The sequence below is a fragment of the Pseudopodoces humilis genome, chromosome 20 (genome assembly GCF_049639895.1).
Source record: "Pseudopodoces humilis isolate 2021_Gansu_Grassland_sample_001 chromosome 20, ASM4963989v1, whole genome shotgun sequence".
NCBI lineage: Eukaryota > Metazoa > Chordata > Aves > Passeriformes > Paridae > Pseudopodoces > Pseudopodoces humilis.
In genome coordinates, this window is record NC_142219.1 from 11,044,510 (window position 1) to 11,069,011 (window position 24,502).

Sequence of the window (24,502 nt, forward strand, 5' to 3'; positions counted from 1 at the left end):
GTACGCGGGGCTGGGGCCGGCAGAAGCAGAAGCGGACGGGGAGGAGAGAGGATTGCGAGAGAGGATTGCTGCCTGCCTCCCAGTGCCCTGCATGGACCGCGAAAGAGACGCGCTGAGTTGACCCTGCCCGAGCTGTTTCTGCTTCTACATGTGAGATCCGGTTGGTTTTTTCTTTCCACCTCTTTCTCTCCAGCCTCCTTCTCGTGTTCTTCACTTACTCCCGTATGCAAAATGGTGGACCCTGTGGGGTTTGTAGAGGCTTGGAAAGCACAATTTGCAGACTCTGAGCCTCCTAAAATGGAGCTGAAATCTGTGGGAGACATTGAACAGGAACTGGAGATGTGCAAAGCATCTATCCGGAGACTGGAGATGGAGGTTAACAAGGAGAGGTTCCGCATGATTTACCTGCAGACTCTTCTGGCAAAGGAGAAAAAAAGCTATGATAGACAGAGATGGGGTTTTAAACGTGTTTCTCAGTTGCCTGAAGGGGGTGCAGAACAGCAGGTCCAGGACCTGCATCACCAATCTGCTGACCAAGATGAATATGAAAAAAGCAAGTCACATCATGGGGAGGAAAAGTTTAAACCCAGGATACCCTCTATGCGGAAGCTGTCTACCCAGAGTGATGGGTCAGACCTGTCACCTTTGGACAGCCCCCACCATGGAGAAGGAGAGCAGGACAGGTGTAAGTACTACAGTGAGGAGAAACTGAAGAGAGTTGTGGAAGACATGGAGAATCGCTGTGATACAGATGGCTCTCCTTCAAAACACAGATCAGCTTCCACCCGCAGACTGGTGGGATCTGCTGAGAAGGAGGGGTCATTTGAACCTAAGGAGAGAGGGAACAGCACCAGTGTGGCAGCCCTAAGGTCCAATTTTGAGAGAATGAAAAAGGTTAATTCGCATTCTTCTGGAGATAACAAGGATGTTGTTGAAAAGCCCTTTTATGTGAACATGGAGTATCATCATGAGAAGGGTTTAGTAAAGGTCAACGATAAAGATGTTTCTGATAAAATAAGTTCCCTTGGTAGCCAAGCCATGCAAATGGAACGCAAAAAGTCTTTGCACTCCCTCCCTTCTAACATGGTACCCAGCTTCAGCGAGTTCCAGAGGCCTGCCTACAGGGGAAGGTCCTCAGAGAGCAGCTTTGGCTATGATGGAGAATATGAGGATGCTGAACTGAACCCCAAGTTTCTTAAAGATAACCTGATTAATGCTAATGGCAGCAACCGCTCACCTTGGCAGCCCATGGACTTTCAGCCGTATCAGAGTATCTACGTTGGTGGAATGATGGGGGAAGGAGAAGGAAAAGGACCTATTCTGCGAAATCAGGGCCAGCCTGACCAGGAAAAACATCTCACGTGGCCCAGGAGATCTTACTCCCCCAGGAGTTTTGAAGATATTGGAGGAGGATATACTCCTGATTGTAGCTCTAATGAGAACCTTACCTCCAGTGAGGAAGACTTCTCCTCAGGACAGTCCAGCCATGTGTCCCCCAGCCCCACCACTTACCGCATGTATCGGGATAAAAGCCGTTCCCCCTCCCAGAACTCTCAGCAGTCCTTTGACAGCAGCAGCCCACCAACCCCCCAGTCTCAGAAACGACACCGGCAGCAGCAGGTCATCGTGTCTGAGGCCACTATTGTGGGTGTACGAAAAACAGGACAGATCTGGCCAAGTGATGGGGATTTGCCCTCTGGGAGATGTCACCAGGACAGCTGTTTCCATGGGGATACAGGTGTGTACCAGCTTTTGCTTAGTCTTTTAAATGTATTGAGCAGGGAATGGCATTGTGGAAATGAATGGGAGACCCTGGGTGAATCACTGTGAGGGGACAATTGTTTCATGTGAGAATTCTGTGTTTAATTTGTAGTTTTGCTGTTTTAGGAAGATTCTACAGAAGTATATGTCAGCCTGCATTTTACGAATTCAATCTGGATTCCCAGAAGGGTTGATTCAGGCTTCTCTTCAGAGGATCAATGGAGTCCTATATTAATAATTTCTTAAAGTTTCAGTCTGAACACTGAGGTGAAAAGGCCAGAACTTCACCAGGTATTCACCATCTGTGGTGAATTCACCACCAGTTTATTCCCTCCCTCATATTTGTGCACTATGGAGTGGTTAAACTCTACCTCAGAGGTGGTAGTGTGCCAACAAGCCACAACCTGAGGGTTTTGCCAGAGCTTTACCGATAATGATGCTGCTCCCACAGTCTTGTTTTTTCCTGTCTGTATTAATTGCAGTGCTAGTTTCTCGTTCTGTCTCGTGTCAGCCTTCAATTAGAGCTGATTGGAGGGGATGATTGTGCAGCTCTGTTCTTGGAGCTTTCTGCTATCTGTGAGTGAAGGAAGAACTTGGAATATCAGGAAGCCCTGAGGGAAAAAATGTTAACTAAATTTCAGCAGAATAAAACTTTTCATTTGGGGAAGAATGGGCAATGTTTGAACCCGTTCTTATGTAAGTCATTCAGGCATGGAGGTGTGTCTGTGGAATCACAGTGAGTTTATAGGTGGAAGAGGCATATAAGGAATTACATTAATTCAGATGGATTTTTTTGAATGCATGTGGATGTCTGAACCTATTTAGCAAGGCATGTAATGTAAACAGTATCTTCTGCTAACACCAGCAGTCTCCTAAATGTAAATGAAAATCAAATCCAGGAATGAAGAAAATAGGAATGTTTGTTTTGACAGATTTCTTTAATTACAAATCTGTGAGTTCTCTCATGGGTTTTCTTTGTCTCTTTGAATCTCTCATTTTAATAAGGGATTAACATGTTACTTGTCAATAGGACCAAATTCCTGTAGTATTGGGTGAATTCAGAGGCCTGTCAGAGGTGTCACTTTCTCAGGTTGTGAGAGTTTGCTCTATTACTTCTCAGAAGAGTAACTTTGCTCAAAGGAGATGCCCTGGTTTTACTTTCCCTGCTGATTGTTTTTGTCAGCAGTATTTTTGGGGGCAGCAATGGAGGGACAACTCTTCTGTACCCTGGTGCCATCCTCTTACCCATTGTCTTACTGGAAAGCTGGACAGTTGTAGTGGATGTTCAATGTACATGGAAGCTCTGCACCTCCTCACAGTGACTTCTCCCTTATCAGATTGGATGTACATCCCTGTTTTCTCTCTGGGACTGCTGCATTCTTCCTGGGTTTTAGGGGAGAGGCTGAGTCTTGTGCTCATTTGAACTGAGCTCAGCCATCTGTCTCTGCTCTTGTTTACTGATGCTCTTTAGATGACTGGGAAGCCTCCTGGCAATTTCAGTTTTTGCAGAGGGAAACAAAGGGGTAAAAATAACAAAGGTTGATAAAGCTTGAGGATAAATTCAGCTTTCAAAAAGGCAGTGGATAATTTTTATTTTAAATAATTTAGCTGGGATGCAGTGATAAAAAAAAAAAAAAAAGGCAGCTGGAAAGTCAGAACACTTATAATTCCTAGATGTGCTGGAAAGCTTTGTGTTGTGTTCCTAAGGATGACCACACATTTCAGGCAAGGACAGAATGTAACTGATCCACCTTCTGCTTTCCTCAGCTCAGGGGGTGACATGGCAAGCTTAGCAGGAACTTTCACCAGATGGCTAATCAGTACCGTCTTGCACATTAGCTGGTGGCAACTTTTTACTTCACCAAAAAGGCTTATGCCTTCAGGAGGACTGTGTTTCTGATTAATTCCTACTGAGCATTTTATAGGAATTTTCTTTCTTTCCCAATTGGGATGATTTTTGATCTGAAACCAGTTGGCAGAACCTCCTTTTCATAAAACAAACAAAAGGCCTGAGAGACCACTGTGTGATTATCTGGCTGGCTCCCATTCCCAGCTACCCTGCTCTGATGCAGGCTGTTCTCCATGACCATGTGATACCAAAGCCATTCACAGATCCAGACAGACTTTCCAGCACCTGTGGTTCAGTCACTGGTTCTGCCAGGCTTCCCTAAAGTTTTGCTTGAACATAGTGCAAGTTCGAATCACAGTAGGTTCTGGCCAGCCTAAATGTTAATTAGCATCAAGTGGGGTTTATTCAATTTCCCTGTGTATTCAGATTGTTGTGTGTTTTCTGGCTTTGCCTTTGATCACTCTTCCCATAGTAATACTGAGTGTGCTGTGGACAGGTGCAGTGTGAAATTTCCATCTGGATCTGCCCCAGTGCACCTTGAGCTTGGCCAGCAGACATGTGCTGTTCTGTCTAAATTATTTCATGAGTTCACAGTTAAGTGATGTTTTCCTGATTTTGTATTACAAAAGAAGGACGTAACTCTCAAGTGGATGGGGTCTGAGCCAAAATTTGAATCTGTGTTTTTGGAGGTAGATTATCAAAAACCTTAAAGCAAACCAAGATGTAGTAGGCTTTCAGTTTTTTTCCAAGAAGCAGTGTGAGAGCTTCAGGGTTGAGATTTGGTAATTGCTGTACTTTCTATTAAATGTACTTAATGGAGCCTGGGCAAAGATATTGATATTAGGATTAATTATGTATCACTAATTTCCTGTAGTGGGAATAGAAAAAAAATCACATTTTAACTTTGCATTAAGCTTGAATATCTTTACTATGATTATGAAGAAAGAACAAGATTTTTAAAATTCTGCCTTCTGTTAAATGTTGCAGAAATAGACATGAGAAAAGCCACTCATTGTACATTTCTGCTTATGGTCAAGGGGAAAGTTGCACAGTTCTGGTATGGAATGATGGGATCTTGCAATGGCCTCAGCTGGGACAGTTTTTAACTAACAGCAGTTTGTTAATGAAGATCACACTGGAGCTGTTGCATGGCTTTGGAGCTTGCTGCATAAAATCAGTGCTCTCACTCTGTGTGAAATGATTTTATCTGTCTTCATAATAACATGGAAACTATCTGGAGTCCACATAAATAACATTTACCTGCACAGCTGCTTCCCTCAAGGTGCCCCAGAAGTAACTTCTGTTCAGGTGACAAGTGGTGCTCTGAGAGAGTCGTGCCAGGCTCTTTCTTTAGACAGCCACCAACCACCACAGTGCTCAATATGAGGTCAGTCTGGGGATATGTGTCATTTAATTCCATTGGAGTGAAGTTTTAACTTATTTTAGCCTTCACTAAATGTGGGAGTTCTGAATGTCCCTTTCTGGAGAGCGTTCTCTGTCTTTTTATGAGTTTAATGTACAGAGAGGAGAGAGCAGTGCAATTTATGCATGTGAACTGCAGACCTCACAATTCCTGTTATGTCAGCAAAAGGACAGTTTAAAACTCCTGCCTACCTAGAGCTGTAGGTTCTTCAGTTTTTGTGTACCTTAAATGCCCGAGCAGATAAGCAAGCATCTGCTTTTCCTGCTTTTAAGGCAAACTTTACTTATTTGTAAAGCCCCAAGAAAGCATGTAGTGTGTCATACTGGAAGGACCTTGTTCTGTAGCAGTTTCTGCAAGGGTTTGCTTCTTGAGATATTTGCATCTTCTGAGATCTTAGACAAATTTCTTAACTCTGCACTTCTTCCACCCAGTGTTGTATTCTGTGAATTTAGCTTTGAGATGTCGTTTGAAAAGTTCTTTGCGGGATTTTGCAGACTCCTGAGGCAACAATGCCAGTCCTGTTGCTGTTGTTCAGAAGCAAAACTTCCCTTTGAGCAGCTGAGACAGACTTTAGTCCACTGTGTAGAGATTCTTCGTTCTGTGGAGCTGAAATGTAGGAACTTTTATAATATGCAGACTGCTTGTTAATTTTAAGGCCTGTTGGCCACAGGTCCGTCCTGCTTTTCATCTGTGATTTACATTGGATCAATAATGTGGTTTAAGTTTTCCTGACACTTGTTTGGTTCATTTTGCTATTACTTCTTAAACATGTTTTAATTCTTCCCTGTGATGATCAGTGATTTCCTAGGAGCACTGATGCCAAGATGCTGTTTCGGTGCAACCCCCCCACCCTGCCTTGCTTTTCAGTGATTTAGTGGCTTTTGAGATTTTGGAGATTATCAGGATGCTTGCATTCCCACTCCCTTCTTCTTAGTCTGGGGGAGTGAAGAGCTCCCTCTCTCTCTCTCTTCCAGATTTCACTTTTCCTCCAGCAGAGTTTAATGGAATCTCTGGAGCTGCTTTATGTCCCCAGTGATTATAGTGGACTCTGAAGTGCTTGTTTTGTTCCTTCTTCCACAGAGAGTTACTAATGTTTACCTCAGGCCTGACAGAAATAATAGTATGTAGGTAGATACTATTTTTTCCTTTTCTTAGGTTCACTCTAAGTTTCTTAGGTACTTCTGCAGTCACAAAGCACCTGCCTTTGAAATGGGAGTGTAAACCAATCCACACAGTAGTTGTCTGGTACTGGGGAGCCCTGGAGACTGCTGGTGTCTCCTCAGTCTGATTGTGTGAAGCTCATTTTCATGGTCCATGACAGGGAGATCAAAGTGGGACTGCCTTTCCTTGGAGTAAGCAGACAGAGAGCTGTGAATTCTGCAAGTAGTGTGTCAGAGAGCTGTTTGTCCTCCCTGCACCCTTACCAAGAGTTTAAAGGGATCTCTGGCAGTGGCAGTGAGCTCACTTTGTGCAGCTGCCACTGCTGCAGGTTGGCTTGGGCCTGTTGGAGGCAGGCAGTGGCCTTTGGCTGGGCAGGTAAAATGTATTCCCAGTGCAAACTTCAAACTTGGGAGTGGTGTAGGAACTCAGCTAGCACCAAGCAGCCCCAGAGGCACAGGATATCCATGCAGCATCCATAGTGTGATGGGCTCAGACTGGAATGCTGTGCTGGGTACAAAACAGTCAGACCCAGGTGATTCCAGCTCGGTGATTTCACAGAGCCAGGGGCTCCAGCCCTGAAGCTTTGCAGTGACTTTTGAAGTGATTTAGCTCTGCTTGTAGGTGATGGACTTTAAAGCAGTGAATTATATTGGTGAATGAAGGGCTTTGCTCTCCTGTGTCTTCTCATCTCTAGCGAAGCAGTTAATGGCTGTGGTTTTAACCTTGAAGATTTTTATTGTTTAGTGTAAATATACATGACCCCATGTACAGACTTCCAGGGTGCAAAACTGGAACATTATACTCTTAATTCTTATAGTTGTGCTATCTCAAGCTAATGCTGAGAAAAAGAAAGCTAAGAGTTTGCTAATTTGTGGAATTAGTTGCTCTACCATTTTTCCCAAGTGCTTCTATTTGTCTAATATCTCTGTTTTTTATTTGGATAAAATGCTAAGTACTGTGCTCAGTCACTCCTTCATCGACAGCTTGCTTTTCACTGCCACCAGAAAGTTTAACTGAGACCTGAGCAAAAGTAATAAAATGAGTTGACTGGAATTGCAAGGAGGCATCCTGAGTAACAGATTTGGGATGAAAGAAAAGTAAGGTTTAATTAGAAAATTTGCTAAACCTTCAAGCGTGGGTTAGGAAATGTTTATTTTTGACTACTGGGCGACACACTAGAGCTATATACTGACTCTTGAAAGAAGTGTTATTGGTGGGAGGTGTGATTTGTAATCCAAATTTGGCTTTGCAGGCTACCTGAAAGAAGGGCCAACAAAGGAGGCCTAAGCCTGTGAAGGTTTGGGCCCCAGTAATAGGCTGGAAACAGTTCTTTTTCCAGTTGTAGCATGTTTAGCAGTTTGCTCTCTAATGCTCTCCCTTGCTCCCCAACCTCTTAGGGGTAAACAGTTATCATGCAGAGGCAAGGGGGACCTGTATTTCAGCTTCAAGGAATTTTGGAGGTCAGTCCATAAAGGTTAATGAGGTGAGACTTGGCAAGCTGTTTGAGAATTGCTCCATTTCAATTACCATAGGGAAGCATATTGCTGCTCATGAAAATCAGAGTGTTGATTGGAGGCACGGCTTATCTGGAGCTTGCTTTTCCCCAGAGAAACCAAGACCAGCAGTTTGAGGTTTTTTTTTTACTGTCTCCTCTTTGATTTGTTCTTCTCAGTCAGATAACCATGGAAAGAATAATAAGGGCCTGATCCTGTTCTTGCCCTGGTAAAGTATCGTTGGCTTTAGTAACCTTTTGCTGGCACATGTAGGAAAAGAAGTGGTGTTCCTGTCCAGGTTGAATGGCAGATGGATGGAGGGGTAGGCTGTGAGTGACTGGAGAAATGCTGGCATGGATTAGCTTGGGTGAGCTGCATGTGAATGAAGTACTTCCATACCAAATTTCAGTGTCTTGGGTTACAAAGCAGGTTTTGGCCAGCTCACTGATGACAAAGTGGATTGTTTTCCTGATCATATCTTTAAATTACAAGTGATGTGAAAGCAACCATAAGCTGTAAGTAAATCCTTGAATATTGGTCTGTCTTAATGTTGAGACAATTTTACAAATCCATAACTTCTCTAAATTTTTTTTCAAATTGTACTGTATGTGTTTTAAACAGTAAAAGTGTCCTGTATAGGACAACGTGGTGTATTTCTGTCACAAAATCTGGCTGCACTTTGCAAATCTGTCTGTTACTAAAACAACAAAGCACGTCTCCCTCTCCCTGTCCTCTTCCTAAGTGCCAAAATGGTATCTCTGAGACCCTTTCTTAACCAGGTTATGGCTCATGTAGTAATCAGATTATTGCAAATGTAATTGGAGTCTCTGTTTTAGAGAAAGCTCTGCCCAAATGTGGCAAGTTAGTTGCTCATGGTTACATGGATCCTTGAGGAGTATGTGTGTGAGAATCTAGAGGACTGCCCTGTAGGAAGAGAGAATTGCTAAAGGTCAGTGTGTTGATTTTTACTACTTGAATTGTGCCTGCTGGCCTTTTGCATAGTTGTTACCTTCTGTTATTTTGTTATTTGCAGCCATTTCACCAATCTGTTACTACTGGGTGGGGTGAGTTTATAAAAAAATAATATTTATTTTATCTTGTGGAGGATAAGGATTCTTTTCCAGAAGAGTAGATCCACCACAGCCTTCTTTCTTTTAAAAATAATATATTTTTTAAACTCTCACAACCACCCCATCCTGTTCAGGAGCTTCTGCACAAATTCTGAAGTATCCAAAATCCCCAAATTACTTGCAGATTGGTCTGTGACAACAGCACAGTAGCAGCTATGGGAGGCTGCTGTGGATCACAGTATTACCTGAAATCTAAGCAGGCAGTCCTTGCAGGAGGAGTTACTTAAGAGTGAGTAACTTGTGTGCTTGGACTCCAGCTCCTCTCCTTGATGTGTGTTTACTTCTTAAGAACTTGGGAATATTCTAGACTCCACACTGAAATGCAGCTACTTCTCTGGTGGGGTATTTACCAGCTATTCTGTTATCAGCGATTACGTACTCCCTTGGCTGCAGAGTTAAGGAAGGAGTGCCCATTTTGAACCCACAAAATGGGTGAGGCTGGAACAGGCTGTTATTAGAACAGTTTTAAGAAACCCAACACACAAAAAGCCTCCAAAAACCAGCAGGTCCTTCAGCTGCCAACAGTCACATCTGTCTGTTCTTTTGAAATGGGCCAGCAGCTTCCTAGACTAATCTGTTCTGAAGGAAAAGACCTTGTTCCCTGGAGCATTGGGCTCCAAATGTATTTGAGCTGCTCAGAAGTGACTGTAATGTGTGTGTTGTCACCAGGGAGGTGTCACGTACAAACACAGCGCTGATTTGCTGCGGTGCAGTTACATCGCAGGGTACGGCTGCCCAGCCAGACAGCCCCTGGCTGGGCTCAGGGCTTCCCAGGAGAGGTCACATTATGGTGCTTAGAGTGAGCCAAGGCACAGAACACTTGTTTCTGTGACTGTTAGTCCAGCTGCCTCAGCTCATACTTCACTGCCTCATCTTCAGTTCTGCTTCCTGCTGACCTAGAGCTGCTCCGGAAATTTTTTTATCGTGGCCTGAAGAGACATTGCGACGTGAAGTTTCAGAAAATAATAGGCTCAGAACAGTAGATCACTGTTGGAAGACTTGGATGTGTTTTCTCCTGTCACTTCTATAAACTGTCTCTTTTGTTTGAATCCTTTTAGGTAGAACAAGTATGGGAGTCCCTTCCCTGGGCAGGACATTTTTGCTTAACACTCTCCTGAGGTAGTCATTGGACCCCACAGTCTAACAGGGGTGAAATCACTGACATCATTCTGAGAAAACACAATAGTGCTGTCTTTGAGGAAATCATGGTATTTGGATGAATAAATTTGTCTTTGCCAGCTGTATCAGTAATTTACTTGAATGTCTAGATTAGCCAGCAGAGAATGTCCAGTTGCAAAATTCTACTGCAGTTCTCCCACCTAACCCTAATTGTGGTGGATACCAAAGCCAGTGCCTAGCTGGAATTAAAAGTATAGGTGATGGGCATCCTACACTAAATCAGTGGCTGAAGTGAGGAGAGCACATCTTACAGTCCATTCCTTGTTTTACTTTTCTTGTTTTTCTTGATTAGAAAGCTGACAAGTGAAATCTGAATTGCAAGTAGAAAAAAGAATCTGACAACCTGTCAGATGAAAATTCTCTCTTTAGCCTGGGGACGTACACTACTGCTCTAGTCCTACTATTGATCATCTGTGGCTCCTGATATGGGGTAAATGGATATCAGCAAGAGAATGCTTTAGTCAAATCCAGAGTATTGTCTCAAAGGCTTCCTGAGCTGGAACAAGTGCCTCTCAGCTCACATAAGCAGGATCCTCAGGGATCCTCAAGAGCTGCTTCAGACTCTGATAGAAAGCTGATGCACTTAATGTGAGCAATACACTGGGCTTAGCAGTCACCTTTATAATTGTTTGGGTGAATCTCTTGTTCAGCCTTTTCTCCACTGGCAGCTTTCCTGAGGAACTTACTCAGGGGAATGAAGTACACTGAATAACTCATTTGAGTTCTGCTGTTGCCCTCTTTGCCTTGCAGCCTCTGACTGTAATGGGCCCAGATGCTGCTCTAACAGAACTCATGAGGAGCATGTGTCTGATCAGGTGAGGGGGCTGGTGTGTGACAAGGAGGATCGTGTTTAGTCCTTGAGTATATCCAGAAGAGCCAGCGAGAGCTCAGCTCAACAGGGAACCTGGAAACCATTCACTGTCTTAGACTTATTCATAGTTCAGGGTTTTTTCTGGCAGAAGGGCCATTGGCAGGCCTGACTGATGATCCCCATGCTCTTTTCAGATGATGCGGATCAAGTAAATTCCCTGGTTTTCCTTTGGTGTTTCAGGTGGTGTACTGAGCTACAGGCGTGACTGCCTTCTTGAATTGATCTGTACTGCATGACAGGGATGAGAGACTGATGGCAATTTTGGGATGATTTACATGGTCTGGTGCTCTTGCTATTCTGATGAGGGCTGGTTTCTGCTTCATGTGAAAGCAGAAGGTCTCATATCTTATGAATTTATATGAGGCCAGTGAAGACAATTATTTTTCACTTTCCTGTATTCTTAAGTGATGTTTTAATGCACAATGCAGAGAATGCAGACCTGTCACTGCCCCCATTTAGGCTTTGGAGAGGCACTTCCTCTGTTTGGCTTGCTGCATTTCTTGAACATCCTCCTGAACACAGCTGGGCAGTTCCACAAACCCATAAGCCTTTTCTTTGGTACTTGTTGAGAAACCACTCTGCTTTGTATAGAAATATTTACATAGGATTTATACATCCCTTTGACCCTTCCTAATCCAAATTGATTTTGCAGCTTCTGAATGCACTGAGTGAAATATGCAGTCACAGCGCTGAAGTCAACTTGCTATTACCAGTTTCTGTGTATTGCTAAAAGGGTCAGTGTTCTCAATAGGAAAAAAATATCAGGAAATAAGGTTTGCATTTGGAATAAGTAACGAGGAAGGAGCAAGATAGCTTAACAAATTTTTGTTGTTTGGGGTTTTTTTGCTTGGATTATTGTTTTTGTTTTGTTTAATAGTTGAATACACCAGTGGCTACTTTTGAGACCTCTAACAGTGTCTTAAGAATGACTTGATTGAGGTCTTGCTGATACCAGGGGATTTCTAGTGACTGCTTTGCTGTGCGTGAAGCTCCACAGCACTAGCTGTTTGTTTCTGTGTAACTACCTGAACCAGGATTTCCCAAGAGACTTCAGTTTTGAAGTTTGGACTTGAGCTCTGATTTCAAAAGAGCTGATAGGGTCTTCACAGGCTTAGATTATAAATGTTTTAAAACTGACATGCATGCAGGTTATGCTGTTTCAGTAGCAATACTGATACGGCTGAGAGCTGGCTCAGAGCTATGCTGGGCAGGCAGTTCAAAACTATAACTTTGTTTTGAAGTTTCTTGTACCTCTTGGAGAACTGTGTTAGCTGGCCATATGTATCTGCCATGCCTCCTGAATAGAAGCTATGGAAACACTAATGTAATTTGGAAAGCATGTTTATTTAATAATTCTTTCAGCTGTCCTGCATCTGCCATCCTAAAGGGGAAAATGGCCTGACAAAGGGATAAAACTGTGTTTACATCAAAACATCAGATATGTTTTTTCCAGTTTGCCCACTCCTCTGAGGTAGGACTCTCTCAAAAAGAGTTTTGGTTAGGTAGGGTTTTTTCAGTATTCATGGAGAGAAGAATATGTTTATTGTGTCTCTGGAGTATCTGAGACAGCAGCAGAAGGTGCTTTCCTCTCTGCTGGGCCATTGTCCACAGGCAGCTGGGGCTGTGTCACACTGGTGTGGTGGGGCTGTTCCAGTGGGACTGACCTGTCCTGTGTGCTCAGCAAACGTGTCCTAGGCCTGTCCTTGACTACCCCAAATTCACTCAGCCTTGAGCACTGACCTATACATAATTTGTTGTGGTCTCTGCTCAAACTGAAACACGTACTAATGTGATCTAAGCTCTGCTTTGCTCTGTGCTGAGAGGTAAATTTGATAAAATTTCTACCGCAGATAAAGGGTTACACATCTTCCTCCAGTTAGTGTCCTCCATTCCAGAGCATGTTAGAAATCTCAGCATCTCCACTTAAAGAAGGAGACCTGATTATCTGTTATGTAAATGTGTTCTGAATATATATGTGCACAAGAAGAATCTGAAGAGGAAGAATTTTTAACTTGAATATTTTATTCTGTATATAGGTGTTTCAGACTGGTTTCAATATATGTGCAAATATGCACTGATGCAAAGATACAAACAAATTTAGAGAATTCTGCCTAAACTTTATAAGGATCTTTTCCTTGTAATTAGACCAACATCTGGGTGAGGAAGCATTTTGATGCTAAAACTGGTTTTCCCATTAATAGATGCTTGCAGTGTAGGGCTGATGCACATTGAAACAGGTTTGTTTAATAGTCTTTAATAATTGGTTGCTTTGTGGTTGTGTTTTTTAGTTTGTATGGAAACGAGTAATTTGCAAGTTTTTTTCCAAACACATGTAAAGAATGAAAAGGGAACTTAAAAAGAAAAACAGCCTTGGGTTTATAGCAAGTTTTCATCTTAATATAGTGATTTGCATAAATAAATTTCCAAGTGTGTTAATGAGGAAATATACAGCTCAGTCTTTTGAGTTGTTGAAACTCAGGGTTTTAGGTGAATTTTGGTGAGCTCTAATGTACTGGAATCAAATTTGGTGCATTTCTCCTGGATCACACTTTAGTTAGTAAATTGATTAACTTCCTCTGTAGGTATGTGTTTAGAAATTGGTTTATATCCATATTTAACTTTTAAAGGAAAAGACTGTAAAAAAAAAAAAGAACAAAACACAATGAAAACACCTGATTTCTCTTGCTGGAGGGCTTGCCCTTTCACTGATTGCTACAATTCATATGTTTGCTTCCACTATTTCTTTTTTTCTATTTAATTCTGTGTTCATATTAACTCATTCAGTTTCTTCTCTAAGTAAACACATCTGGATTTTTTGCCTGTGGCTGTGGTTGCTGCTTGTGTGTTAATATCTGGGTTTTCTACTTCCTTTTTTTGGTTTATTTGCTTAAAATTTGAAGTACAAGCTGCCTTGTCTTACAACATGCATCTGTGTATGTCTTCCAGTATTTTCATATTATGCCCCTTGAGGCTAAATCTCGATTTAAATTGTCTCTGGTGCTAAAGCCTCATGCTGTGACCTGCTGCCCTGTCAGTCGTGCCAGCAACTGCTCATTTCTAGGTTCATGCTGAGAACTGGATCAGGGAATTTATCTGTGGCATTTTTGGGGGTTTTGTTTGTTTTTTTTCTGAGCCAATATCAATCAAACAAAAATCACAAGACTCACACCCAACCAAAGCAGAAAACCCCTCTAACCGTGGATCCTAATCTATCCTCCTACAAAGGTTGTTGGTAGAGCAGTAACTGATTGGGGCAGAGAGGGAAATACCATGAAAGACAATTTACACCTAAACCCCCAGTCCGTGACTCTTAATTTAAATAACAATGGAATGTTAATGCTGAGAAGTCTTGTTTAACTTCAGCAATTTCACTTGTGACTATCCAGCTGCTTGGGGTTTCACAAAGAGGTTTGGGGTGTCCTTTGAGCAGAGTACCTCTTCCCCAAGCAGATGCTTTGTTTCTGCTGCTGGGGGAGTGTGAATGAGCAAAAGCTGCCTGAGAGCTTGTGGGTATTTGAAATTGTTTTGTAAAAATAAACCTAAGTGGAATGCTAGCACTGAAAATGGGAGTGTTTACAGTAAGTATTTGCTAGACAGACCTGGTGACATCCTGGTCTGTATGAGTGACTCCCCTTCCAGTTGCCTATGTAAGTATTTTGTGGTTTCAATTATTACATCAGCAAATACATTGACTGCTTATGACCAGGAGAAAATTGAAAAAAAAGATACAATTATTCTTTTTTACTGAGACTTTAAAAATGACCAGCTTCTGCCAAAAGGTTGTTTAGGTCTTAAATCATCTGGAAGGAGGACAGGATGGATGCCAGATCAGCACAGCTTTTAGAGTGAGTGGACATTCTTCAGTAACTTGTGTTTGCTTTTTTGGAGTGTGTGAGTGTTCATGGATTAAGATTTTATGTCATTTTTTATGATGTAATTACTGTAATGAGGCGTCTGTAGTATTAGATCTCATAATTGTGTGAATATTTTCCCTTGATGAGAGTTTTAGAGGTCATTCCTAGGCCTTTTTACATTTGTTTGCTTTGAAATATAAAATGCCATGTCATGGCCTAATAGTGCAACTAAGATTTTTGTCAGATAGCGTGATTTGCTTAAAAAACTCAGTCTTGAACAAGGAGAGGGCAAGAGTCCCCACCAGGAGAAAATACACATAGCTTCCAGCATTGAAACATCTTTACAGTTTCTCTGTTCAGTTTTATTTTGAATGCTTACGTGACTCCAAGATAAGACTTCTATTTTTACTTGGGACTGCTGGCTGTGCAGAGATTTGTGAACTCTTCTGATTTAACTCTGCTGAATTCCTGCCTGTGCACCAACCAGGTGCTACATTTCTGGCTTCCAGCTTCTTTTGCTTTTTCTGTTCTTGTTCAGTCCACAAACATGGAAAAAAAAATGCCCCACCCTGCTGACTCACTGAGCCCAGAGTAGTCCCTATATTCCCGAAATAGGATTACTATCTGAGGCACTTTGAGCAACTCTGCAGAGCTGGGTCTGGTTCTCTTCTGTCGAACCTTTGAAAAAAGCTGATTTCTTGTTCTTGGCTGTGTGCTCTGCCTCAGCCCCAAGGTGATTTCCTTAGCTCGTATTAATTTAAAGGGCTTTTGCAACAAATGCAACTGTTGTAGAAATCAACTCGTATGTAGAATAATCCTTTTAACAGGTTTATTCTGATTCTCTGTTGGGTACTTAAGTGGATTTGACTGCATCGTTTAATATGTCCTTGAAGATGGCTCCAAATGAAACCTGTCAGAGTGTGTCCTATCTCTGTGTGCATACCAAGTGTGCCTGGGAGATGTCAGCCAGTGCTGTAGGCAGTGGGGAGGAGTTGCTATTTGTAGGGGAAAGCTGGGAGTAGCAAACCATTCCTGCTATTTAACACTGTGCTGTCTACAACTCGATCTCTCAGACAGTGCTGAGAAAATCTCGTTGCTCTGCCAGGACTCAGCACCCTGTTACAAAGGCAAACTCATGTTCTTTTTTCCATTCTTCTCTTCTCCTCTTTGCACAGCCTGCAGGTGTCCAGTGGCTCACCCCAGGGGCAGCTGTACTACTGAATGTATCCCTTTAGCTTGATTTGCTTTGGGATCAAAGGAGTCTGTGAAGGCAAATATCAATTATTAATTCTCCCTTTTAAAAATACACAAAGCGACACACTTTTTCTCTTCAACTGAAATAAGCAGTGATCTACTTTCTGTCAGCAGTGCTGTGCAGCCCTGTTGAAATGCCCAAGGTTTGAGTTCTTGTAGATGAGTGCATCCTGGAAAGGACCGTATTTGGCAGTGAAATAGTCAGTAAAATGCCTGGAAAAGAACATTACAACCTTGAGCACAGCCCTTTGGAATGTAGCAGGTTCCTGATAAGGCGAAAATTGGGTGGGTGAATGTTTTTCAGAGAAGCAGGCCTGGAGAAAGGAAGAGTGTCAAGGATATTGGGAGTCCTGTGCTTCGAAAGTCCTGGGTTTTGTTTTAAGTATATTGAAATAAAGTTTTAATAGTATGAAAACCTGTGTGAAACTTGTGATTAGGGTCAGTTACTTACTTTTAAAATGATAAGTTGTCATTTTATGTTACAATGTGCTGTATTGGGGGTTGGCTTAAAAAAAATGCACATAAAGATCCTATACCTGAGGGAATATACCTATACCTGGGAATAGGGAGGAGAAAACTCTGGCTAAGATTTTCTGCACAAAAGAGGAAGGATACACACTGTTAAAAGAGGGGCTTTCTTTCCATACATTCTCTTGCACTGCTGTAATGATACGGGCTTGTTTGTTCTTGGGATCTGCAGGTGTTTCAGCAGTATGGGTGCATTCCCTGTCCATCCAGGGAAACTGAGGATTTTTTTTTTGTCCAAGATCATCTACAAATGATAGATCAGGCATCTTGACCCTGAACTTCAGCTTTTGGTTCTAGAACTTACTACCTATATCTCATCCATGATAGGAGATGCTAACACTGATGCTAAATTACCTTTATCCCCTCTCATCTCTGCCTGTGGTGGTCAGATCAGAACGGTTTCACCTTTCTTTTCATTGGTTCTGCTAGAGCACTGCTGTGGATAGGGCCTAAAGGGCCCTAGTTAGCTCAAAAGTCATCTCTTTTGTTGGCTTACACTGCAGTATTTGGATGATAAAGAGCCATACTGGTGACCACATCTTTTTTTTATGTAACCAACCAAACAGCTATTTTTTAAATTACTAATGCATGTAAATGAACTGAAGCTATAAAGCAGTTTGTGTTTCCTCCTTACTGGGAAGATCTTTTGTCCTTGTTTTTTTCTCCCAACATTTCTGTGGCTTTTGGCATGGTAAAATCCATGGATCTGACTTTTGTTCACTTACTGCAGTGCAAGAGACACTTCTTTTGACCATATCTGGTGTTAATTGAATGGTACTATGCAATACAGAAATTTTGTGGCAGGAGAATATTTCAGGGAAGTCCAGTCTATTCTCCCACTGAATTTGCTTAAGAAAATCAGCCGCCAAGCCTTTAGCTGGCAACAATAAAGGAGACAGGAATTGAAAAAATTCCATTTTTCCTGTGCTACAGGATTGACTGCTAGAATAACCGGCTTTGCAGTTCTCCAGAGGCAGATCTGTGTGTTGGGGGTTCTTAGGGTTTATGTTTGGTTTGGGGTTTTTGTTCGTTTGCTTTGGATTTGTTTGTTTGTTTGTTTGTTTTTGTTATAACTGCTTAGAAAGGTGCATTTACAGTAAAGGTAATTTGTGTTTCAGAATTACTTACTAACCAGTAAGTTCCTGTCAGAACAGTACTCCCCTAAATTTTAAAGCCTTCCAGGTAGGTCTCATTAACATTCTCTTGCCAGATCTGTGAGAGAAGCTGGCGTACTCAGCCAAGAATGCAACTGTCTTGTGATCTGTGGTATCTTACCAAGCCTAGAAACTTTCAGTATCTTCCTTGCAGCAGCTTTGCCCAGCCTTTTCACTGTGTGTTTGCCTATTTATACGCTTTGCATATGTTATTTTTTCCAAAACTCCTTTATTGTGTGCTCTGCTTGTTCTACCTCTTAAGGAGAACTTTAAAATCTGCAGTTGCTGATGCTGTAAATCAGCAGCTCCCTAAACCAGTTCCTGCAGTGAGTCTGTTTACAGTAGTATCAAGAAATTAGGTGGCACTGTTCAAAGGAAAAAGAAATACCCAGCCCTCAGGGAATGTATGGATTGAGAGGAGCAGTACCTACACAGCTCCCTTGGCTCTCCTGAGAACAGCCCTGCTGAGCTAAGTCCTCCTGCATGTGCACCACGTGTTTGTTCCCCAGCATGGCCTTTCATCTGCACAGTGGCACACTGCTGGAGAGGACAACACCCTTCTTTAGCTGGTGTTGGGGGGATATCTGCCTTTCCTATTGCTATGAAAAAGACAACCTGGTTTATGCATTGAAAAGCTGTTCTGGTGTTATTGTCCCTTCTGCCCAGCTGTGTGGTCTGAGCTGTCTGATATTGAGCTTTGCTATGATTTTAGTTGCTTTTTTCTTCATTGCTGAAATATTTCATTTTTGCAGTCCCATAAAGTGAAGATTACATCTGTCTGGGAGCAGAAATGAATATTCTCCAGAACTGATTTCTCTCCTTGTTGACAGTTTTTGGTTGTGGTGTTTTTCTCCCATCTCAATGCCCTTTACTCTTCTGGTATCCCTGGTGTCTATGTGCCATGCATAATTCAGTTTCATGTGTAATTAGTTTCCTCTTTGGTGTTGATTTGTCTATCCTGAGCCTAATTAAACCTTAATTGCTCTCTGATACCTGTGTAAGGATTCTTTCTGTGTATGATTTGCTGCTGCACAAACCCACACTCCCTTGTTAGACTAGCTTAGCCATACCCTGAGCTGGCTTAAGACCAACTTTTATTTCAGAGTCTTTGTGTGCCTGTCTCAACTCTATGTTTTTTATCTTTCATTTCCCTCCATCCCTTGGCCATCATCTGCTTCTACTGCAATGCATTGTCACCTTTGGGGCAGCCCCATAGTGTGACTGGAAGAGAGGAGGTTGGGAAGGTTGCAATTACAGCAGCAGCCTGGGGGAACCCTAGAATCATGTGAATAGGAGCATGTGAACTCTTGGAGGGGGCTAATGGACTTGGCAGAGATGCTTCTGACTCTGCTTCTGCTAGAACAGTTATTCTTTATCCTTCATAGAGAGCACGTGTGTTTGAGTATCAGGTGATGGATGGGCGTCAGGCTGTAGTAAAGAATGTATGAACAGAGAGCAAAGAGCTTTGAGATATCTGAAAAAGTGTTAAAACAGTAAAACTGCCCTTTATCTACTCGAACCCAGTGCTACCCTTAACCTTTGATAGCTTTGTATTTGTTGTCCTCAGGGGTCACCATACTAATACAAGTTGCAGAAGAGCTGTGCTGAGGAGCAGAGTTGTAGGAGCATGCTGCATCTGAGTTACAACCTTCATCAAGAGGGTCTGTGAGACTGCTGCCAGCACATTTGTAAGCAAAGGCTTAAGAAAAGAGCAGTAGTTCTGTGGATTGCATCCTTTTAAATTGTTGTCAGACCCTTTGGGGCTTTTTTGTTTTGTTTTTTCTCTGACTACCATCTCCCTGAAAATCACATATCCAGTCCTGAGGTGGTAGGGAGACAATGTCTACAAATCAACAGCATAACAAGAAAGAGTAGCTGAGTTCTGTTGCTCTGCTTTTGTCTCTGAAAAATGCTGTGGCACCATTTCTAGCTCCAGCATACAGGGAGGGGTTTTCCAGAACAAGTTGTTCGTGATCCAAAATGGACCAGCCAGAGGAAGGGTAAGTAGCTGTCACAAACCAGGATGAATAGGTTGCTTATCTGATCCATCCTAAAATGTGTAATCTGTCACAGAATCTGGGTATATGCTGGAGGAAAAGCCATGTTTACGTAATGCCTTGGAGGGTGTGCAAGAGAGAGGTGAGGCTGAGGGGGGAAAGAGCTGACATTTAATCCCTTGCTTGCTGAACCCTAAAGGTTTGCTTTGTGTTGGTCTGCTCCCCTGCACTTCCCTCCTACTTTAATGGCAGTGTTGAATGACAAATGGAGGCAAAGCAGTGAAAACAGGAAACATAATCCCTTAAAAATAACTGGTGGGAAAGGAGGAAAGAAACTGTAAATAAAGGAACCCCTGCTTTCATGGGGCAGCTCCACAGAACAGCTAGCAGCTTGCCAGCAAGAAGGAGCTGATATTCCCTGGGGTCACCAGAGAGTCTTTCTGTACTCCTGGAAGGGTGAGGAAGACCTAAGAGCAGAGGAGCTGTGTTTGCTCTGTGTTGTTTTTGTAGTTTGTTTTGTTTTTTCTTCTTTTTTAAAAGAAGGTTTAGAACCACTTGTCTTGACTACAGTGTGAGGTTTGGCTGGGATGTGATTTATATCCACACGTTGTAGGCTGCAGAGACCTTCAGTTTCTCTGGCTGTGAGAGGCCAGCCTTGCTTCTCTATTGTCATTTGGTCACAGAGAGCAGAAGGGGTGGAGGGGAGCTGGCTGCAGAGCTGTGTCTGCATAGGGAGGGAGGTGTTCAGAGCAGTGAGGAACTGCTCAGCAGGACCTGTGTTGCCTCAGACTGGTTTTCTCACTCGGCTGTCTGGACCCTGGCTCTTGTTTCTACTGTGTAAGATGGGGTGGGAGTGCCACAACTTTATTGCACACCCAGCAGAGTTTCTGTTTGAGGGATGGACACAAGGAGTTACCGTGGGCACAACAAAAATCTCTGTCAGTGGAGCATTTTAGGAGGCATCACATTACTGCTTGGCAAGGTTGAGGGCACAAGATTTCCAAAAAAACTAGATCAAAGATGCCAGATAGAGACATCCTACCAGTTCAGATGGTTTATCTTACAGGTCTTTTGATGCCATAGCTTTGGGTGGGTGTTGAATGGCGTGCCCTCGGTGGGAAATTCTTGAGGTTGAATGAAAGTGAAGAAAGGAGAAAGGGAAATCTCTAGACCACTCTTACACCCTCTGTGAATAGCAGGTGCTGCGTAGCTTGTGGAGAAGCAAGATTCTCCTGTCACCCAGCCTTTCCAGCTCCAGCCTCCTGTCACCTTGCTGGGGACGGTAAATGCCATTTGCCTTCTGACTGTGCTGATTGCTGTTGTACAGGAAAGCCTGAAGGGAGCAGGATCCCTTTGGAACAACACAGGACAGTGAAAGAAAGTGGGACTGTTGAGGGGGCTTTGCATCTCTGTCATCTTTTTTGTGGAAGATGAAGGTGAGGATTTTCTTCATAAGTTGCTTTGAATGTCACTTACTGCTAAGGGAAACCAAATCCGTGGCAGAACTGCCTGTGGATGTGTCTGAAGTGCACCCTGTGGCAACTCCCTTCATTAGGAACAGCCAAGGGCACTGCCAAGCTTTGGCTGGGTTCACATGTCCTAGTTCATTTTGGTTTGGGTACCTCTCCTGAAGCAAGCTGGGCACAACTTCCCTTTTTTTTTGTTTTTTTTCCTAAATCTGTAAGGATGAGAGAGCTCAAGCAGCTCTGTAATATCTCATCTGAAATAGCTAGAGGAAGAAAGTAAGTGACATGGATCAGTACTTTGAGCCCTTTGTTTCCAAGTGGAGCCCATGTAAATAGAAAAATGATTCCAAACCTGTGCCCAGGAAGTGCCAGGTGAAGACTGGTGGCTACAGTTGCATGAAATGTGGCAGCAGCTTGGATGCTGCAGAGTCTGTGCTCAATAAAGGGATAGAAGAAAGATGAAAAAGTTGCATGACTCACCTGTTTATTTCTTTTTTTCTTAGGACTTCTGTTAGTGGGGTGTGGATCTATAGTAGTGTTAATTTAAATGTAATTAAGTCAGTGTTAGAGAAATTTGCCTGTGCATATTTTTAGGTAGTTTCATCCACTACTTGTATGTTTGTATATGTTTAAAGAGTTTGAGAAATACTGTTTGAGTGGCTCTTGCACTCCAGCCTCTCTGCAGCTATGCTTCCATTCTGGACTTCCTCAGAGTGCTGCTGCTTCTGCATTTGCTTCATCTAACCCCTTTTAATCTGAGAATTCAGTGCACAAACTTCTGCTGCCTGGCCTGCCCCTTAAGTTTGCAAGAGTACATGCAGAAAACAGCTGGTGGGACCAGCTGTGACAGCATTAAAAACCAGAAGGTGCTGTCAAAGCTGAGCTGATGTTCATTACCTGAGCTGTGCTTTGGAGTGAAACTCCCTGCTTAGCTTGAAAATTGCAGGATAGGCCTGAGAGGAATGTGATAGGTTTCTACACTTGAGCATCACTGCTTCCCTGAGTTTAGAGGAGCAGCAATTCTTTAGCTGAAGGAACACTGGGGACCAGAGGGAGGCACAGAAGAGTTTTTAAAAGGGAACACACATTTCACTTGTTACCACTGACTGTGGTAAATGTTACCCAGGCATGTTTCGTTGGTTCTCCCATTGTCCCTCCTGTGTTTACTCTGCCAGGTTTGCTTTTTATCTTACGTTTTATGGCCTGAACTTGGAGGACTTGGCTCCAGGGAAAGCTGCAGATTTTCCTGCTGCTTAGACTCCCTTTCTTGTGGCCACCACCCTCCAAACTCCCTGCATTGTGCTGCAGCTGGGTTCTGCTGAGAGCTGTCACCTGTTCAGCTGCTGCTTCCCTTCTGTGGCTTTCTCACTTGCCACTTGTTGTGACCCAGCTGTTGCCTGTGGAATGGGGGCTGTCACACGCCCTGGGGTGGCATCTGCTGCTGCCTCTGGGGCAGGACTGGGCTCTTCAGCCACATGCCAGCGCTCACTGCCACTTGGGCTTGTTCCTGGCCTTTGTCACCTGCATCTTCCTGAAGCCTGGCTGATGGAAGCTCTGCGTGACTAAGATGCTTTGTCAGCCAGGCTTCTCTCCCTTTCTCAGAAAGGCTGCAGGCAGGTGAGATTGTACTGTGCTTCACTTTATTTTTTTTTTTTTTATATTTTTTTTTAATTCTCCAGCCTTAGGTGGACTTGGAATTTCCCCAGCATTAAACATTAGCTCTCAGAATAAATACCTGCAAGCTGGAAGGAAGGAGAGGATGCCAATACATGGCATCTGTGTGCTTGCTCCATTGCCCCGTTTTCCCGAGTCCTTTTTTTGTCCTTTGCTGATGCTCTCTCCTGGGTGTGTTGGGGAGAACCCCCCTGCTCCCAGCCCCCAGGGCTCTCCCTGCAGCTGCCAGGGGAGGGAGGCACAAAAGCTGTCTGTGCCTCGGGAGACAGCTGATGGCTCAGCCGTGCTTCACAAACTTGTGCTGTGCTACAGGTGCTGGGCGGGGGGATGAACACTGCTGCTGTTTCCTTGGGGACCGGTGGGAATTTCGGAATTTTTTTCTGCTGTGATGGGGAGTGACAGAAAGGGATCCTCCACAAACACGCTTTGAAGGATCTTCAGCCTTTTCCTGCCCAGTGTAGCAAGATGGGATTTCCTCTGCCTGCCACACAGATTAGTTTGTTAAAGAACTGTGGATTGCTTTTGGAGCACAAGTGCCTTTGCCGAGGTTGCTGTGCACGCCTGGAACAAGGGTTATTTCTCTCTTAAGGGGAGGATTTTGGTGTCAGAATTTGCATTTTGAAAGTTCTGTGCATTGTCTCAGTGGTACCCTGTCACTTGAAAATATTCATCACCTTCAAAGAGGTTCATGAGGGTAGTTCTGAGCCTTTCCTGAGAAACCTACCCTAGAAGTCTATTTGTCCAGCTCTGATTAACAGCCCTTTGGATCAGTTTGGAATCTGTTGTAAAGTGTGCAGGCAGACTTTGTCCTTCCATATTTGTTCCTATGGGGAAGGTGGAGAATGGTGAGAAGTGGAGAAGAGTGTGGAAGACAATACTATTTTTGATTGTGATGGGGATACAGAGAACTGCATTGTGTAAAGGCTGGGGTGAAGGAGTATTCATCTTTGATAAGAGCCTTTTTCTCTGCAGTCTTTGTGTTCAGGTACTGCTGAGAGTGTGCTATCTCCAGGTACAAAGGAGTGACTTAAGGACAGTGTAAAGTGTGACAGAATTTCCTGCTTGTGTTTTAAATAGGAATCTGTCACCTTATTACATGACTATAGTTTGATTTAAAAAGCTTGAGAAAATTATTCCTTGGATAAAAAGTCATTGAAAGCTGTGAAGATGAAACAAAACTGAAATTGTCTTTTTTTGTGTTTGTTTTCACTGATAAACTTCATGCATCTTCTGGCAATAAATTAATGCTCAACAGGAACAGAATGTCTGGCTCTCCTGAGGTGCAGTCAATTTTGTAACTTTTGCACTGCTGAAGTCAGTGACACTCAGAATGACACTTGGTATCTGTTACCACGGTTTCTGGGTTTAATTTAGCCTTTTTTCCATCTCCCTGGCAAAACATGAGCTGGTTCTTGCATTGGCTTGTTTCTTTCTTTCGGCTTAGTGGTAACCACACCCAGAGTTCAAGTCTGAGCACACTTTACATTCCTAATTCTTTGACTGCTGAAATACTGCTCAGAAAGTGCCAATAAATTTGTTTGGGGGAGTATTTTTTTTTTTTTCTGCATGAGTCTGAAGTATCTGGGGATGTACTGTAACCTTAAAAATCTAAATGTGTCACGTACATCTGTGAAATCTGATAATGAGGGTTTCTCAAAGCTCTGCCTGGCAGCTTTGAAGCGTTGTCTGGGTGAAACTCCATGATTTA

General features: G+C 43.0%; 1 protein-coding gene across 2 annotated transcripts in view; it reads left to right on the plus strand.

Moving 5' to 3' along the window:
• Nucleotides 1–24,502, plus strand: part of BCR (BCR activator of RhoGEF and GTPase) — a 92,187-nt gene that overhangs the window by 921 nt on the left and 66,764 nt on the right. For both annotated transcript variants that reach the window (XM_005524463.3, XM_014253847.2), the window contains exon 2: nucleotides 194–1,738. In XM_005524463.3, coding sequence (XP_005524520.2) covers nucleotides 232–1,738 — 1,507 coding nt within the window. In that variant the 5' untranslated portion in view covers nucleotides 194–231. The remainder of the gene's footprint in view (nucleotides 1–193; nucleotides 1,739–24,502) is intronic.